The sequence below is a fragment of the Aythya fuligula genome, chromosome 25 (genome assembly GCF_009819795.1).
Source record: "Aythya fuligula isolate bAytFul2 chromosome 25, bAytFul2.pri, whole genome shotgun sequence".
Taxonomy (NCBI): Eukaryota; Metazoa; Chordata; class Aves; order Anseriformes; family Anatidae; genus Aythya; species Aythya fuligula.
The window spans coordinates 5,162,324-5,181,711 of record NC_045583.1 but is presented as its reverse complement, the minus strand read 5'-3'; the positions used below and the strand labels follow the sequence as shown (position 1 = coordinate 5,181,711).

The 19,388-nt window shown below is 50.9% G+C and overlaps 1 protein-coding gene across 3 annotated transcripts in view; it reads left to right on the top strand.

Annotated features, from left to right (window-relative positions):
• The window catches only part of ANKS1A (ankyrin repeat and sterile alpha motif domain containing 1A), a 104,513-nt gene that overhangs the window by 62,496 nt on the left and 22,629 nt on the right, over positions 1-19,388 (top strand). For all 3 annotated transcript variants that reach the window (XM_032203383.1, XM_032203382.1, XM_032203381.1), the window contains 2 exons: positions 5,257-5,323; positions 15,568-15,674. In XM_032203383.1, the coding sequence (XP_032059274.1) occupies positions 5,257-5,323; positions 15,568-15,674 (174 nt within the window). The remainder of the gene's footprint in view (positions 1-5,256; positions 5,324-15,567; positions 15,675-19,388) is intronic.

Below are 19,388 nucleotides of genomic sequence, written 5' to 3'. Positions count from 1 at the left end.
ATGCAAAAATAAACTGGTGAGCTTTGGTGCTGGTAACCACTCTGCAACTCCTTCCTCTGCATCCCTTTATTTGGGGCTTGCTGGAGGACTCATTTTTTGCAGCCTTTCTCCCAAAGGATTTCAGCTTTGCAATACTTTTGCTTCCTTTTGTTGAAGGGTTTCTGCTCAGGGGCCAAAATACCTTTCTAGCATGGATCCAGCTGCACCTCTCTTGGAATAACAGATAAGATTATATGAATTTAGGATGCAAAAGGATGTAGTTGTTTTATTTCTGTGGATGTTTAAGAATTGAGGAAGAAAAACTGTCCAACCTGTTCAGAGAGGGATGTGTGGTGCTTCAGTGGAAAAAAGCAGGTTAAGCCAAAACAAATCCGAACTGAGTGTTCAGGCTCAAGCTACGTCTGGGCTGCAGTGCTATATTTAAACACGGTATTTTTGTGTTTTAATAATTAACCACTGGGAAAGAACAGCCTAAAAAAACGGTGGTATATGCTATTTTCAAGGTATCTTCTCTTCCATCCCCGTTTTAGTGCCATGGAGTGCGGCTGAGGACTGGTTGTGGAGGTCGGGGATGCTTTACAAGTCGACTTTGGGTTTGTGTCCCTCCCCTCTTCTCATCTCTTTGCAACCTCTTACCACCTAGGACAAACCGATCAGCCTCAAGGTGCTGTTTGGGCTGGCAGGTGACCCGGGAGAGTTGTTTTTTGTGGAGGGCAGTGGGGAAGTGGGACTTCCCTGTGTGCTAATTGTGGCGTGGTTCTGGCTGCTGCCGGCTGGAGCCCGTGTGTAGCAAAGGATGAGCATGAAAGGTAATCCTTCGGGTGATTGTTTCATTGTTTTACGCAGCACAAGGCAATCCCCTGCTTTTGAGGAAAAGCTCATGGGTGTTTTTGAGTGCCTCAGAAGCACCTGCAAGTCATCACTGCTGCATTTTGAGCGTGGAGCTGTCAGTGCTGAGGACCGAGCCCAGAAAGCAGCGCGGCCTTCTCCTAGCACAGGGCGGTGCGACCCAACCAAGTGAGCTTGGGCTGGCACCCAGAAGTAATCTGTGCTTTGAATCCAGCTATGGAAACGACCTGCAAGCACACAAGGAAGGAAGCAAATTTGTCAGGGTGTCAGACCATGGCGACCTGCCCTGCTGCAGGGGAATTCATCCTGGCTGCCCGCTCGGAGCAGGGCTCCCTCTGGATTCGTGTTGTCCTCTTGTCTGCGGCATTTGGGCACCTGTTCCCTGTGTGCATGGGAGAGAATTGTCCTGTCCTTGGGCAGCTCCTGGCTGTGTTGGGAGGAAGTGGGAAGGTGGGGAGAGTCCTCCTGGCCTGCGCTGCCCTCCCTGGGGCCGGGATGCTGTAGCCGCTCGCTCCGTGCAACAAGCACGTGGTGGGGCTGACCGTCCCTAAAATCAGGTTAAAACTTCCTATTGTCCTTCCTGTGCTGTGGAGGAGGAGAACTGCAACTGGTAAGGGTGCAGGAGAGAATCCAAGGATGGAGCATGGTGGCGGAGGGAGGAATGTTGGCTGTCCTGCTGTACATCCTGGGAAATAAAAGATTTCTTGGAACGAGCAGCTGATGGAGGGAGCTGAGCTGCCTCGTGCCAAACAGCAGCCACTGATAGCTCTGACCGACGAGGGGCTGCGAACAGTCATGAATCTGCCCCAAACGTGCTCTTACGCTCTTTGCCTCCCCCAGCAGCACCAGCAGCAGTCCCCGCACGTCTCCAGGGCTCGGCGGCAGCACAGCGTAAGAGACCTGCAAAGCGCTTTGCCTCTGGTGCTGGGAGACGGCTCGAGGGGCTGGGGCTGCCTGAACAAATGCACTTCTCCCTCCTCTCCTCCTTCCCTCCCCACCTATTTCTTCCCTTTTGATGATCAGTAGGAGAAGCTTGGCTGGACCCGGGCGCTGCTTGCTCCAAATGATCCCCAGACCAAAGAACCTCCAGGGCTTCCAGAGCCACCAGAGTGAACGCCTTTCCGATAAAGATCCCAGACAGTGGGCACAAGAGCGGCTCCAGCTTGGAGTACGTATCTCGTAATGAAGTTAATTGACGTAGATCTGCCCAGCTTAATGTCCTCAAACTCCTGGAGCTTGAACTGGATTAACCTTAAGACCCAAATTCGGCAGTGAGCCTTCGGGGTTGTGGCAGCATCCCAGAAATCCTTATCCCAGAAGTCCTGCTGCAGCCCAGGCTCGGTGCTTGCCTATAAAGAACAAATAAAGGCATCGTTATGAAAACCCTTGGTCTTATTTGGAGATGAGGTTTGTTTTGCACCACCCCCATATTTTCCTCCAGTATTGCCTGTCCCTTATGGACTGGTGGCACATCAGGGCACCACGAGCCTTGAAGGCTTTGCTGGGGAGCATTTGCTGCTTTGCTGGGGCAAAAGCAATGAGAACAGGTGGTTCTTGCTGAAATGGTGGCTGGCAACAAACGTGCCTTGAGAGGCTTGGGTTACCTCTGGGTTTCAGTCCATAACCTTTGCACGAGGCAGCTAATGATTTTCGGTTAGCTGCTGCTGTCTGTTGAGCAGAAGCTGCTGCAGCCCTCGTGCTTTGTTCAGGCTGCATTGCAAAGAGAAATGGAAAAGTTCTTTAAAGCTGGGAGGAGCGGGGCTGGTGGAGTGAAGGTGACTGCCACAAATGCCTCCAAAGGATGAAAAGAGTTAAAAGGCTTAATTGTGGTAGGAGAAAAACTCCACATCGCAGGGCATACTTGAAATTATTTCATTTTTTTTCCCCTTCCTAACCAGTTCCAGTTTAGCTGACCCCACACTTCTGTTGTCGATACTGCAGAGTTGCTGATTTACGCAAGAGCCTTAGGTTAGCTGAAAAACAAGTGTTTTTTTTTTCCTTGCAGTTCTCAAAGCTGTATTTCTGGGGCTTCCTTATTCAGCCACATGGAGTCTAAATAGCGAGATCAGATGACATGATGACTAGCCATGTAATTTTTATCTGCAGAAAGGGCTAGTGATGTGAGCAGTTGCAAAATGAGCCACCCTGCCCGTGTTTGATTTTATGCTTGTCATTTAGGAGCTGCTTTTGTCCACTTGAGATCGGGGTATTTTTGCCTTGGCCTCATTCTTTTTAGTGCATCCTTTTAAACTCGAGCTTAAAATCCCATTTCTTGTACAAACAGCTTGCAATTTTTGATAAAAGCTCTGAATGACTCGGCTCGTGTAAGTAAAAGCCTTCATGTTCCCAGCTCTCACATCGAATCTCTGTTGTCATTTTTACCCTCCTATGAAATAAGGGATCCGATGGCTCATCCTGCTGCCCTGTTGGTGGCTCCGTTAACCCTTCTGCCAGGGTGTGACGGCTCCTGCCCTTTGTCCAGGACCAGCCTCCTGATGGGGAGAGAGCCCGGCACTGCTCGGGCGGTTTTAGCAAAAGTCACGTTCAAGTTCTGGCTGTGTTTGGGGGCAGAAGAGCAAAACCCACTTCTGCCCTGTGCTGACAGCAGGAGCTGCACATCCAGAGACTTCAAAACCCTGCTTTTATCATTCTCGAGCGTGCCTCACTTCCCTACGTGTTCAAATTCTGATTTATTTCTTTCAGGCTGGTCTTCAAAGCTCGCAGTAAACTGGCGTTAACTGTATTTTAAGCCCAGCAGAAGTGTTTGCCCTCGTGCTTTTCCAGGGGCAGGGTACCGTGTCCTTCAATGACTCTTGCATGGACGGCGTGAATGCCTTCTCCCCGGTGAAACCAAACGTTACAGCCAACTGCCTCCGCTGCCCGCGAATGAGAAGGACTCGACTGGAGACCTGACTTGGCAGGAGTCTGAAAGCTGGCTGCTTTTTCTTTCACCAAAAAAATCCCTAACCTGAATGGAGTTCAGCCTCGAGCTCCGATTGATTTTGACTGGAAGTCAGGCCCCCAGCTCCTCGCAGCGTTTCCAGGAGCTCTGCTCACGGGCGCTTTGGGGAGTTTGTGCAGCTGCACCAAGCGAAGCAGCACGCCCAGGTCCCAGGCTTGTACAGGCTGGGGGACGAGGTCCAGGAAAACTTGGACTTCCTCCCCCAGCCTGTCCTTAAAAGACCAGGGAGGGAGAAAAAGCTGTGTAAGAGTTCATTTGCTGTTTTTTTCCCCCCCTCTGTTGCCAGTCTGTGCATCGGCTTTGCATTCAGCAGCAGCCACTCTCAAGAGTCTCGCAGGAACGTTTTCTTGGCAGGTTTTTATTTGGGAATCCCACTAGAGGCTCTTTTTTTTTTTTTCCCCCTCCTGTTTGGTTATAGATTGAAGACTGGGGTAAGCAAGCAGAGCTGAGCCTCTTGAGGGTCTCATTGCTGGCTGGAAAATAGTGGACTTTAATCGTAGGATGCCTTAAACTATTGAAAACCCTAAATTGACTTACTGAGCTGTAATTTATCAGCTCTTCCATCTTAACAGAGTTAATCTAGTAATTGTCACCATCCGTTTTCCCTCTGCAGCACTACATTACAAAATCTCAGTTTACAAACTCTGCTCAGTTGTTCTTCCAAGTTTCTCTTGTTACTTAAGGACTACTCGTGTAGCTTTGTAAAAGTTACAAATTTAAGGTTTTTTGTTGTTGCAAAAGCGATCATTTATATCCAGCTCCACAGTGGACTTGAAAAGGCAGCATCTCAGGAAACAAAGTTTGTACCATTTCGTAATTGCGTGACATCTGCCTTGAGTGACTGTGAACTGCTCAGATCGGGGCATGGGACTGTCTTTAGCTCCCTCTCCTGGGCAGTTGAGGCGTTTGCCCCCACGGTGCTTTTGCATCCTTAATTTATTTTCAAACTCTTTCTGAGCGCCTCTGCTCTCAGCGATGCACACGCAGAGGTTTGGGGAACGCGGTGCTTTTAAAACCAAACAAGAAAACGGAGACTGAGGTGAAGCCAGGCTCACCCTGCATGCTGCGAGGGCGGTAGCGACCTGCGTCTCTCCGGCTTGGCTGCTGGTGAAGGAGGGGCTGCATGTTCCTGCAGGGTGCTGAGCAATTTGGGGATCCCTTCCTTCTCCCTAAGGTTGTGCTCCGAGGGATGGGTTTTGTGGAGCTGATTATTTTCAGGCTGTTAGAGGGAAGGCTCAGCAGGGTCCCAGCCTCTTTCCATCCCTCCTGAGTCATCCACCCATAAGGAGACTTTTCCAGGCAAGGCGTTAAGGGCACCCTTTCTGGGTCAGAGGTACCTTAACGTCCTTCCCTGGATCTGTCCCATGGCAGTGAAATCCTGGGGCTCCCTTTACCTTTTCCTGCGGCTCTGTCAGTAATGCAGCACGTGCTTGTTTTATTTGCAGATTGAGAAAATCATGAGCTCCATCGGCGAAGGCATTGACTTCTCCCAGGAGCAGCAGAGGATCTCAGGTAGCGTAACCCAGCTCGTGTGTGTCTGTGTGCGTGTCTGTGTGTGTCTGTGTGTCTGTGTGTCGCTGCACTTAGCCCCCCCAGGGGTTGGCTCTTCCTTTAGCACCCAGAAGGGAAAGGAAGGGTCTGGCACAGAGGAGCAGATCTCTCTTTCCCAATATAACATTCAACACCGCTACCAGCAAGCTGAATTGGATGCTCCCCTGAGTAGACTAATTTTTTATACCATGGCTGTCCTTCCTACCTGGCTGGCTTTTGGGCTGGGTGAGGAGCATTACGGCTGGCACCCCCTGCCTGATGGGGAAGGGGGCCCTGCTCGCCTGCTCCCCGTTAATTCTCCCCAGTGTCTGCATGTGTGTGTGCAGGGGGTCCCGTTTCTTGTTGGAAGCGGCTGTTTAAAATTTGGGGCTTGGTATTACTGCTTAGGGTACAATGCATTTTGAGGTGGTGCTTTTGCATCTTTGAATAACTCTAAACCAAGGTTATTGCTGAGAATCGTGGAGCTTTCATCGGTGGCTTCCAACACCTGCAGTGACTGCTCACAGCCCTTCCCTTGAGGTGAGAGGTGCTGGCTGGTGTGAGTGGTGCGGGACACGTCTCATGCTCTCCCGCAGGAGTAAAATCAGCTCCAGTGGCTGGCTCGTTGCTCCCCTCCCACAGCCCAATAACCAGGGCGCTCTGATACTTCACGCTTCACCACTGGTGTTTGCTGGGTGTGCAGGAGGAAGATGAAGATCAGGTTTTCCTGCACGTGGGAAAAAAATTATTTTGTAGCTTAGCTGAAAGGTGGTGTAAGGACTCCAGCCAGTGTCCTAGAGATAGGAAGCTCTGCTGATCTCTGAGCTCCTACAATTGCTGTTGTTCTCAACATAGCCCCTAAGAAAGTCGGACCAATTGCTTCCACTTCTCTCCTGCCTTTTAAAATCTGTTTGTCTCAAGTTTTCTGTTCTTCTCTGGTGGGTAACAACAAAACGTTCTGTAAGCAGTCAGTTTGAAACAGAGCTGCTGCGTGTTTGTCTTCTGGCTGGTCTCACAATCCCCACAACAATCTCGCTTTTGTTTCAAATGCATAATGCAGCAGCAAGATGCTCTTTTCTCTGCCTCTTTTGGTTACATAAGTGTGGATCTGTCCCTTCGGATACGAGCAGAACCTCCTCATAGCTCTCCACACTCCCGTATTTTGTTCATTAAATCCTTTCAGTCCTGGGAGGCTGGGATGGGGATTTTGTATTTAGATTTGAAAAATGTGTAGTCGCTCTGATACAAGATCTACAGCAGCATTTAGGGTATTTCAGTGTCTCAGATCTGCGGTGTGGGTTGTCCTTAGTGTCCCAAACCACCTCCCAGGTGGAGGGGTTGTCTTCCCTTTCTTCAGGATGTTCCTATCCTGTTCAGGCCAAATGAAAAGGAAAGGAGCGTTTCATCTTCCAACACCCACTATATCCAGGGGAACTCACTGGTACAGGTTGTGGTTGCTCCTGGGCATGGTTGGAGGTAAAGCTGCTCTGCCAGCCCGCTCGGGGCCGTTTTCCCTGGCTAAGACAGTGGCTGGTGGGGATGTACAGGCTTGGAGGTGACGTTGCTGTGCTCTGGGCAGGGCGAGGAGGCGTCCCTTGCCTTTGGGTTGTCTCACTTCATGCTTCGGTCTCAAGCTTTTAGTGCCTCTTGGGTGGTTTTCTTCTCCTCCAGGTGGCTTTTAAATCCATAGCCCTGCTCTGTCAGCAGTGTGACGTGGTGTTTGGCCATGAGGTGCGGGTCTCCTGGCTTTTCAGCAGCATCGTCTGCTTAGGGAATGTTTCTGGGGGACCAGAGCGCTGGAGCAGAAAGCCTGTGTGGGGTGTGGGGTCCTGCTCAGGCCCCCCAGTGCTCGCCCTGCCTCCCGTGGAGGGCCAGGGAGAGGACGCTGGTGCTCCAGCCTGGGAAATCTGCTCCAGGGAAGGACTAAAATTAGCCCTTATGAGGCCTGTCATCTGTACAGTTCCGTGGCACAATTTTGTGTGTTGGATTAGGAGATGAAAAAATAGCCTGATTGCAGTCTCCTGAATGTCTTATGGTCTTAAGTCAGCACAGAGGGAAGCAAAACCAGCCTTTAATTGGCATTAACCTGGCCTTTGGGGTCAGTTTCCAGCTCTGGCCAGACTCCCCCTACCCCTATTTTATCTCTGCAGCCCTATCATTGAGACAAGCCTTTTTTTATTCTTCAAATTTGTGTGTTCTTGTGCACATTGTTTCAGCTGGAGCTTGTGGAGTGCCAGGTTTTAGTTTGGCTGCTGCAGGATGAGGTGCAAAGAGCTGCCTCTGCCACCCTGCCTCTCCCAAACAGGACAGAGCAGCAGGAACGTTGCAGAGATTTCTCCAGCAAAGCCCCTGTTTTCTGCAACCCATAAATGGTGGCTTCCAGAATATTTTTAACATTTATAAATTTTTCACCAGTAAAACTATAGATAGACGCTCTATCATGGTTTCACATCAGATAAAACTCATCACATTTTTTCCCTGTATATTTTACCCCTGTGCTTCCATGACCTTGAAGTAAGTAGTTTTATTAATTGTATTGCGATGATTTAGCTGTGCATTTTGTCTCTGCTTCTTCAAATTTCCATAAGACAAGGTGAAGGAGGAATCCTGGTGTCATTTAGTGCATTGATTTTCCTCAAACAACAGAGCAATGTCCTCCAGCCATGCTTGCAACTGTTATAACTCTTGTCTCCGCAATGCAGCATCAGAGCGGCGGGAGATGATCCTGGGTTACAACATTTATGAAAATGAAAGTGTTTTAAGTAGAAGAGGCTGGGGTACGGGGAATAAAGCCGCCTGTGCTGAGTCTGTGTTCAGGATCCAGCCCAGAGCAGCAGTCAGATCCCAGTCTGTTAAGGTACCTTCTGCTGCTGCTCCTACGGTGACCTAATTGCACGTCTTGGCTCTGCTCGCAGGATCAAACAAGATCCCTTTGCAGTTTTACCACCTTTCACAGAAAGCATCCCAAACCTTTTTCTGTACTATTTTTTTTAGTCCTTCTTTTGAGGAAAGTGCACGTGAAGGGGAGGTGAAGCTAAGAGAGGAAGGAGGCTTTGATATCAGTGCACGTGTCACTAGAAGTGTCTGCATCCCCTGCACAGACCAGGGAACCAGCCTGCCTCTTCCCCAGCCGCCTGTCTCCACGTTTCTGCATTACTGAGCTGCTCGGGAGGCTTATTGAAATTCTTCTCTTCCCGAGATGCAGCTTCAGTCCGGAAACCAGCAGTTTGTTAACAAACCTGCCCGTTCTGCTGCTGCAGGCAGAGCTGCGGGTGCGTTGTCTCTGGATGGAGCCGAGTCCTGGCCTTCAAAGGAGGAGCTAATTGCTTGGCTTTAATTGAGCCTTTGGAAACGAGGCTGTTTGTAGGGAGACGCGGGGTACAGAGCTTGATTAAATGGATGCTGGTGAACCCTGCTGTCTGGGGACTGAAGGTGACTAAATATCATGTACTGCTCAAGGGATTCAGAAAATCTAAATGTCTTGGAAATGCTATTGGAGGAAATGCTTTATGGTGGTGAGAGCAGTTTGGCTGTGGCAAACCTGTCCTCTGGGCCACCCAAACAGCCGGGAAGCATCCTGCCCATGTGGGGACACAGCCTTCTCCAGATGTCCTTTGGGGCCTCTCTGGGGGATCTTTGTCCCCCATCACTCCTGGTGGGGCAGCAGCTGTGCAGGGAGCAGGACCTGGGGTTGCCAGTTGCAGGTCAGCTCGGGTGGTGCGGTGGCCAAGCCCTTTGGATGTGGTTGATCTGCCACGCTCCTAAACGTGGGTGATGCCAGGCTTTTCCCAAGCATATCTGTAGGTACTGATACTCACTAGACAAGGCTGCTTGTGACAGAGGTGCTTCCTCCCCTGCTTGAAGCGTGAATTCCCTCCTCTGCCTTTAATCAGGAGCCAGGACAAAAGCAGACCTCAGGAGCTTGTTTGTCTTTACTGTGGCGTGATGGAGGATGCTGGAGGGCTGCCACCACAAGGAACTCTGTCCTTTTAAATAATTCTGTCCTTTTAAATCCTTCACCTCCAAACTGCTCCGAGTGGGCAGCGTCTCCAGTTGATGAGATGCTAATACGCATCTGCGCACACGGCTCCTGCCTGCCATAATAAAGCTTATCTCACATCCATTTGTCACTGGGGCTCTTGCTTTGGTGAGGAGGAACCCCCTGCCAGTTCCCACCGGGGGGTTAACCTGTGCCTGCCCTACATACCATGTACTGATTAGGGCTTGTGTTTCCTAGGGCCAAAGGGCTTTGCTGGGGGATGCAAAGCAGCGTGTGTTTTTTGGTCTAATCCAATGGCAGCCCTTTCGCATCCTGCTTTCTGACAGGCCCTCCCCTCCCCGAGCCGGGCTGTAGCTGTAGCAGCGCGTGTGATTGATCGATATCATTAGGGAAGAGGTCTGACATGGAGGGGAGAGGAGGAGCTTGCACTTCTGCAAAAGCTGCTGTTGTGTAGGGAGTTTTTCAGCAAAATGGACACCTGTCTCTGGAAGCAGGCAGAGCCACGAGCAGCACATTTTCCTGCTGCCTGTGCTGCCTTCCACTTGGGGTGGGCTCCCTGGACACAGACCAGCTGCTGTCCATGTTCCCAGCTTCTCTTTTTTCTCCTTATTTACAAACGTGGTCAGCTAGAACATGGAAAATGCTTTGCCAGCCCCTTGCTTGAGGACAAAGTGCATCCTCCAAAGGGCTGCAGGCACCCTGATGCGTAGTTTTTAGCAGTTTGGCTTTTGCTGCTCAGGAGTTTGGTAGGGCTGTTTGAATGGTTCACATCACAAACAGGCAGGGAACTTGCCAAACATGCTCTCATCCCCAACTCTGGGTGGGCTTTGAAGGTATTGGGGCTCCCAACTCTAGTTTTGTGCCTGGGGTCACTAATTTGCCTGTAGAGGTTAAAGTCCTTGTGTGGCAGCTGCTGAGGAGCTCGGTGTGCTTGGAGTCCATATATACAGGCTGTTACTGCATACAACTGGCTTGGGTGTAGGGAAAGTGGGGACCCTTGGGCTTCTGTTGGAACAAGCCCAGGCCCCTCCTGTCCCCTAGACGTTCCTTGCAGTTTTGGGCAAATAGCTGGGTTATTTTGGGGCCCTTGCAGTTTGGGGCAAATAGCTGACTTCTGTAGCAGCGGTCCTTCCTCTGTAAACCAGCATGACAAAACCTTTGTCTTGCTATTGTGGGGTTAGGGATGAGCACGTGAAACTTCTGCTGCCCTTGGATGCTGGGATGGCGAGAAGCAGTGTGGCATCTTTGTGAAGTTTGGAGCTGGAACCTGTTTCTTGGTGCACTGCTCTCATCCCCTCTCCTCAACAGAACGGGGGCAGAAAAATGTGAGGAAATAAAAGCTCGTGGGTTGGGATAAGGAAGGGAGATCACTCACCAATTACCATCATGGCCAAAGCAGGCTCAGTGTAAGGGAGATTTAGTTGATTACCAATTGGCAATATATTAAGGCAAACTAGGGTTCTCCTCCATCCACCAAGCACCTCCTTCCCCTACATGCTGCAGGGGACTGAGGCCTGTGCTGGGTCTGCTCCTCTCCAAACCCATCCTGCGGGGTCCTCCCACAGGCAGCAGCTCTTCAAGCACACGGCTCCATACCACAGGGTCCATCCATCCCCCAGGAGCAAACTGCTCCAGCACGGGTCCCCCACGGGTGGCAGCTCCCCCCAGACCCCCAGCTCCATGTGGGCTCCTCTCCACGGGCTGCAGCTCTGGCCTGGGGGCTCTCCATGGGCCTCAGCCTCCTCCAGGCCACATCCACTGCTCCACCAGGGGCTCCTCCACAGGCTGCAGCGTGGAGATCTGCTCCTTGTGGGACCCATGGGTGCAGGGGGACAGCCTGCTCCACCAGGGGCCTCTCCACGGACTGTGGGGGAACTGCTGCTGCGTGCCTGGAGCACCTCCTGGCCTCCTTCACCAACCGGGGGGCTGCAGGGCTGGCTCTCTCGCCTTTTTCCCAGCTGCTGCTGCACAGCATTTTTTTCTCCCCCTTTCTTAAATATTCTCTGAGGTACGACCAGCAGCACACCTTGGCTCAGCAGGTTCCTTCTCGAGCCAGCTAGCACTGCCTGGTACCGATCCTGTCTGACCCAGGGCAGCTTCTGGCCTTGTCTCTCAGAGGCCACCCCTGCGGCCTCCCACCAAAACCTTGCCACGTAAACCCAATGCACTCGGCCAACGGGGTCAGCCTCTGATTTCCTGGTAGAGCTCGTAAAGCGATCTTTCAGATGGATTTCTTTGGCTGAATCCTGAGGGTGGGGTGGCAGAGGTGAGAAGAAAAGGGATCTGTCACAGACCTGTGCTGGTGTGTGCTCTTAGGGATGAGGAGGGATCAAGGAACCCCATCTCTTAAAGGATGCTGGATCCCATCTGGGCCTTGCCTTGAAGTTGTTTGGTTTTATTTGGCTTGGGAATAGATGTTTGTATTCAGTCTCTCTGTGCAGGCCTGGTTTGCTGTCACACACACATTTATCTCCAGCAACCTACTTCTGATCAGCCCTCCCTTCCAGACGTGGGTCAGAGGGGCAGGGGAGCACAGCTCAGCCCCACTGCCCTGCAGCTTCTCGTCTCGCTGCTAGCTCGGAAATAAAGAAACCTGTGCCTTGCTTGCTGCTTTACAGCAATTTATCAGGTGGCGTTTCTCTCCCCAAAACTGAGGAGATGAATGGGCTGTGCTCGGTAAATCAGGCTGATGCAGGCAGGAGGCACGCTGCGCTGGACAGCAAATGCATTTGGGGCCCGGTGAGTTAACTCTGCCGTTGACTTGAGACGTGAGAAACGTGCCTGGTGTTCTGCTGGGCTAAAGAGGAAGAAATTTGTTAGCAATCTGCATTTGGTTAATTGATTTTAGTTCCAGTAAAGTTAGGTGCTGGCTCTATTTCTTGCATCTGATGGCGTTAATGACTACATTCTCCTGGCCCATCCATCTTGCCTAATGCACTGCCTGAGCTTACAGCCCCCCCTCTGTGGGTTTAAGGACTTCCACCTGATGATCAGCCCCAGCTGTGGCAACAAATGCCTGATTTGCTGCTTTTGCATGCTTTCTTTGTGTACGGACCATGCTTTCATCAACGCTTGCTTAGACATGCAGTTTTTTTCTTTCTAGTAAAGCTCAGTCGTGTGTCTTCAGGCCACGCCAGGTTGTGCTGAGCTGCTCTCAGCTTCCAAGAGCAAACAGGGTGATGCTGGCTGTCAGGTGTGCTGTGCTTATTCCTTCCTGCAGACAGGCTCGAATGTGGCATTAAGGGTTGTTACTGTAGCAGTAACAGGGCCGAGGTGGCCCTGTCCCTTTTCTGTTTTCTTTGTTACCTGAAAAACCTTGCAAGAGGAACTGAATTGCTTGGCTTGCTTTTTCTGCAAATTTTAAATACTGTAATTATTTCTAACTACACTCTGTCAGCTACCCGCTGCCCCGAGACCTTTTAAAGGTAGGATTCCTAAAATTTGGAGCACAGGGAGAAGGATGGAGCTGATCTGGCTGAGAATTAGGAGTTTATTTAATCAGAAGCTGGGGTGCAGCTCTTGCTGGGCAGCACAGTGACTGGCATTCATTTGCTCCTGTGTCATCCTCGTAACATGTAAATATCTTGGACTTTTCTGTTTCAGTCTGGGATGTTTTGTGCATCTGTTCTCTTTTTCTTTTTAATATTAACCCCTCCGTTCCCCCTCCAAATACCCTTGTTCATTTTGCCTTGATTTTAAGTGTTTTTTAACCAGAAAACCTGCACTTGGTGTCACTGTAGGTTTTCCCCTTTAAAAGCAGAAATACATTTATGAGTGTACAAAAGGCTGAGTAGAGTAAATAATTTTTTAAAAGCAAATTCAGGAGCTCAGAGGAAGGAACTGCTGCGGTTTCATTCCCCCTGCCAATACCCCAACTGCTTCCAGAAATGCTGTAGTAGGCAGCAAGCAGTTTCCTCACCTCTCTCTCAGTAAATTAATTCTGAGCCAGCCACAAATCACTTTGAACTGTCAAAGCAGACCTGTAACATCATTTTTTTTTTTTTTTTGAAAACCCAAGCCGTGCAGTCCATCATTGAGTAAATATTGAGAAGTCAGTAATTTCCACTAGAGAGTTATAAAGCTGCCGTCTCCCTCCCCTCTCCTGCAGCTTCTGCTGCGAAGGCTGCTCGCTGCTCGTGCAGTGGATGGAAGAGCTGGGAGGGGTAAGAGGATGAAGAGAAGGGAGGGACAGGCAATGCGAGAGCAGGAGACAGGACTGAGAGTGGAACGGCAAGCGTGGAGCTCGCTGCCTTCAGACAAAGCCTGACGCTGCGGCTCGCTGCAAGGACGTGTGATTGCCAGGGAAGGGACGCGGCTGCCTGGCTGCTTGTGGACCACAGAGGATCGACGGGAGGGAAGGATGGAGACCCCGGGCGAGCCGGAGCTTGTTGCATAAATTCCAGGTTTAGATGCTGCCCTTCTGCACAGGCTGCGTGAGGGGAGGGAGACGGAAAGCTTTTGTGATCTCTGCGTTGCTCGCGCTGCAGCGTGCGCTAGGAAGACCGGCCGGCTCTCCCGAACTCGCCAAGCGCGGCTCGCCTGGCAGAGGAGCACTCCCGAGGACCAGAGCAGCAGGATCCCTTTCCCCAAGAATTTCCAGACGAGACCGTGAGCTCTGTGTTGTGCAGCCATTGCAGTGGGTGGGGGTGGAAGGATGGCTTGGAAGGTGCCAAACAGCTTCAGGTGACCTAAAGGTTCAAAGAAAGCAAACTTGTTTTCTCTTGATCATCTTTTTATTTGCATATACCCTTGAAACACAGATGTGCTAAGCAGCCTGAAAATTTCAGCCTGTCTTGCATAGCAAATGCCCTGATGAAAAGGAGATCTCTGAACTTTTTCTGTCATATCTCGAGCTCCTCTAGAGGAGAGGAACAAGTCCCTGGACTCCCTTCCCAGGGGCGAGGGAAGGAGATCTTGTCTGCACAGCTTCTGTAGGGTGTTGGGAAGAATCTCATTTATAAGAGGCTGAGAGGAGGTGCCGTGGCATGTCTCTGACTTGAGCTGCTGCAGGAAGAGGAGAGGGTGTGCTTGCGTTTGGTCTCGTTTTGTTTTGATGTGCTTTGGAAGCAAGGAACTAAAATGCCTCATTCTCCAGAGCTGCTGCCTGTTTGAGTCAGGGGCTGGGATGCAGCAGCTGCACTTAGCTGAAGAAAATGAAGGAAGGGCAAATGCAAGCGTGCACCAAGCACCTGGCAGGACTGAATGCATTGTGTAAAAGCCATTCTGGTTCCTCTGTCTCTCTTGCTGTCAGCCAGCGCAGCGCTGTAGTTAGGCTCTCCGATGCAGCCAGCCAGCACGGTCCAAGCCACGTGCTGAATGAAATGCCCCGTGTCGGATAGGGGGTGACATGGCAGTGCCAGGACTCTCAGACTCATGCTCAGGGTCGCTCGCCCCTCTGCTCCTCGTAACGCAGTAACGGAGAGAAAAAACCCTTACCATGGTTTGCCTCTTTCAGGACTGCTTGGGGAAAAAAAGTATAAGCCCTTCTTATCTTCTGCTGCAGTTTGTGTGCTTTCTTTGTCTTGCATGTCTTCCTGTGGACAGCTGCTCTAGCCTGGCTTCTGCTGCTTTTCTCAAAGTCCGTCGTGTCTGTTCTGTGTCTCAGCTGCATGAAGATGTACTTTCTCTCTAGCTGCTTTGTGCCTCCAGCGCGCTTGGCCCTCCCTGCTGGCCCGCTGGGCAGCGTTGTGCATCCGGAGTCGCATGGACGAGCGGACCTGCACGGCGCTGCGCGGCTGTGAGCAGCTCCACTCCGTTCCCTCGCACCTGCGGCTGGCTGCGAATGCCTTGGGGGAAAGTTTGCTGCCCTCCTCCCGCCCCCTTCCGATGAGCCAAGCACTGGATCAGCATCCCCGTGGGGTTGGGCTTCGTGTGTTTGCCTGGCAAGAAACTCGCCCGAGCCCTGCGAGCAGTGCATGTGATGCCATGGTCCCGGGAGCGCTTCTTAAACAGTTTGCTGGGGCAAGGTGTTTCGTTTTCTGAGCGCTAACTGGGATACAAATTAAACCCGGAGCCCGTGGAGGCGCTGGAAGCTTGTTGTCCATGCTCTGTGCACACCAGCGGAATTGTCTGCCAGCTGATTTATTGTACTCTGAGCATAATTTTTTGAGTTTCTTTATGGTAATGACTATGATGTGGCAATGCCATCTGTCTTCCTCAGAGTGCCGCTGCTACCGCCTTAACGGTTTTTCCCTTTTCAAGCGTCTGCCGATTCCTCTCTCGTCAGGTTCGCGGATGCTGGAGCAGAGTGTCGGGGAGTGGCTGGAGTCCATCGGCCTGCAGCAATACGAGAGTAAGCTGCTTTTGAACGGCTTTGATGATGTCCGCTTCCTGGTAAGTTGCTGGTGGGACCTTTGGGCTCTAACAAACACCTCAGCTGGACCCCGACTTGTTGCGGGACCCCTGTGTCCATTGCAGAGCAGGTCTGGAGGATGCATAGGAAGTTAGACAAAAGGAGGAAACGAGGCTTGTGTTGGTTCATTCATCTTCCCATTTGATTCAGTTACAGTTGTTACAGTTTTTCACTGTCATTTTGCTATAAAATTTCATTTACTCCACCGCCTAAATCTTTACGATCCAATTTATTCAAGATACGGCACCTGTAATTCATTAATGTGTTGAAAAAGTCACTGAGCCATCTGTGCTCTGGACTGTCGAGGAGGTGGCAGACCTCTTGTTGGAAGTATCCTCACTCTAAGCACGCGGGCAGGGTGTTAATGAGCTGAACCTGATTGTGTTGACACTGTTGGCTCTGAAACCTAATGATGGCAGCACCCTAGTGTTTACTATTGAGGGCTTTAGTGCATAGGAACTTGGTGGCATGGTGCAGAAATCAGAATTTGCATGGGATGATAAGCTGCAGAGACAAATCGGGGTGTGTGGGGGGGTACATTTTGTGCAGTTTAAAGAAATGCCCTTGTGTGTGGGCTCCTTGGTGCTGAGGGTGGTGCGGAGAGGTGACATCCAGGGGGATGTCACTCCGTGTTGTGAGCCAGGCAAAAAGGGCTCCGAAAACACCCTGGCAAGTGAATGTGACTGTTCCACATCTGCGGGGAGCCTCCTGCTCTCCCAAGTTAAAAGCAGCGCCCATCGTGTGGTGGTGGAGGTCGGTGGGGGGCAGCCGGAGAAAGAAAGGGAGACTGAACGGGGCACGGCTGGACGGGCAGGAAAGGGAAGGGCACTCGGGAGCAGCCTAGGTTGGGTACATAAAGGCAGGATACAATTACGCTCTTAAAAAATAACCTGACCAACAGGACAAACGTTCCTGTAAGCGTCACGGGATCTCCACCCAGCCCTGGAGGCTGGATGCTGGCAGCTGTGCCCGTGTGAGTACCCAGCCCCACGTCCTGGCCTCCGTGGCAAGCAGCTTCTCCTTTGTCTAGGTCAGGCACCTTCAGCAGGGGAGCTGCTGGTGACAAGTGACAGCTTTCTCACGGGCTTCTGCCTCCACCCTCACCCCCAGATCCCTGCTTAGGGTCCTCTGCCATTGGGCTGACCTTTGTTGTGTCGGCGGGCTGCTGGGCTGCCTCTTCCAGCAGGCAGCAGATACGGCACCTCCAGCGCTACGATAGATGTCCCGGTACAGAAGCTTAACAACAAAGGGACTCAACTTTCCATTTGGCCCTGGAGAAGCAGGAGCCAGAAGCTCAGAAGCAGGAATTTGCATTGACTGTGGTTCTGTGCAGTGAGTAGCTGCCTAGCTGCTGACCGCCTCGTGCAGAATTTTCATTTGTAAGGAAATCCAGGCAGTGGGACGCTCTCTCCTTGCTCATTCCCTCAATTTTAAAAGGTCAAATAATTTAACAAAGATTTCCTGCAAACCCTGGCTGATTTCTTCTTTGCTGTTTATCCTTTTTTACTGGGGAGTTGACTCTGGCACCCATGTCAAATCTGGCTTTTAAATCCTTTTATCTGAGCCTTAGGAACTTCAGGCTAATACAGGCAGCCCGGTCTGAAAGTCTAATTCGTAAAAATCTCCTCCATGCTGTTACTTCCCTTCAGCTGCTGACGCTGCGGGAGTAAAACCTTCAGATATGTCCAAGTGGGAACCGAGTTCGTTTGTTTTTAACACTGGTGATGATGCTCTTAGATGAATTATTAAAATTGTTGTAGACACTGAAGCTGGCTGCTGCAGCGAGTACTGAAAGGGCATCGGTGCTGGGCTCCTGCCGTGTCTGGTTGCCTGTTCCTTTCCTTTTTGATGCAATAATTTCTGTATTAACTCCTCCTTTTGGTCACTAATGTTTCAAACTAAGCAGCATTATTGTCCTGGGCTTAAAACAGTTTCTGTGGAAGGCTCAGTCCTTACCAGGACCATGTTGACTATTTCCAAGCCCAACAAATGCTGGGTGATGGTTTGCAAGCCGCCAGATGGGCTGTGAGGCTAATTAAGTTGTAGTAGCAAAAATTAAGAAGTTGGAGTCTTTTTGTACAGAAACACTTGTTTCCTGTCTAAGATTTCATGTCACATTATGCCCTCATTATAGTGCTGTGGGGTTTTTTCAGCCTGCCGAGGATGCTCCCTGTGCTGCCTGCATCCACGGGTGGCCCCTTTGGGAGCAAACAAGGAGCTTGGGTGTTGGGGAGACAAAAAAAAAAAAAAAAAAAAAAAGCATTGCAAGAACAAAATGTTAGCTGCATGCTGTCAAATACACAGCCTCCTCGAAAAGCTCCTTAGTCTGATACATTTATGAGGAATTCTCAGCCCGCAGTACGTACAGGTGAGGGGGTTAAGAGATTGGTCTAACAAAGAGCACACCCTGCAGGGGGAACTGGGGGAGATCCAGCGTTGGTTGGTGCCATGGTGTTTGCTGCTGTTGCTTTATTTAAAAAAAAAAAGTAAAAAATGGATTTTTACAATGTTGTAGTGCAAAGGTGGTAAGAGACAGAACTCAGAGGGTACAGAGGTTTGGCCTTTTGGTTTTTCAGTGCTCTTCTAGCCCCTTCTTTAGGCAGTTCTGGTTTTGGGAATTCCAAATTCCCTTTGTATTTTCACTTGGCTCTCGTGTTAATTCACACCCTGTGTTACAAAGCCTTTCCCCCCCGACGCAAGGGAAATGATTCACGAACGCACAGCACGGTGAAGTGATTTTGAAAAGTTCCCAGTAAATATATTAAGCTTCTTAATCAGCTGTAAGGCAGAAATATCCCTTGTTTCCAAGAATAATAATTCTGTTAGTTTTGGAAACCCAGACTCGTTATTAGTTGATATGTGGCTGGCTCCCTCTGCTCTGCGGACACGCGGCCAGCAGCGATGGGCAGAAGGGAGGCGGCGATCCTGCTGCCTGCGTCCTTACCAGGGAGCACCGCCGGCCCAAGGAGACTGGGGAGACCTGCAGCTTTCACGGTTGATGCCAAAAAGGCAGGGTTGGGGATGTAAACTGTAATGCGAGCCATGAACGTTTTACGGGTTTTCCAATAAAAAGGGAAGGGAGAAGTGTGTTTTAGCAGATAGCCGGTGCGGGCGGTGAATGCTGAGCAGAGGTTTCTCTGCTCTGGGGAACTCCAGAGCTGCAGCAGGGACAAGTTTTAGCAGCCTGCAGCTGGGCAGCCCCAGGCTCCAGCAGGACCCCCTGCCACCAGCTGCCTTTATGGGAGCAGCGCTGCCACTAGCAGCAAACCTCTCCTTTCTGTTGCCCTTTGGGTCTGCTTTGGGAAGAGCGATGAGTGCCGTCAGGACTGGCCCTTCTCCTGTGTGTGTCTCTGCCAGTGCTCTTTCTTTCTGGGGGGAAATTCAGGACAAACACCAGAGTAACTTGCAGTACCAGTTAGCTCTGAGCGGTGTCAGGCTGTGCCTGTCAGGAACATTCTCACTTCTGCAACTTGCAGACACTGCTGAGGGCTTACAAAGCGGTTATCAGGGAAGGGCAAGCAAGGAACCACGCGTGTTAATGCACAAATTCAAGGAGTATCGTCCTGCCTGGACGCAGTTGTGGGTGTTTTAGGAGCTGGAGCTGAGCTGGGAAGCAGCAGACGGGCTGAGCTTGCAGCGCTGGCCTCGCTGGTGCCTTGCTTTGTTCCAGCTCTTTAGACAGAGTTTCTTGATCA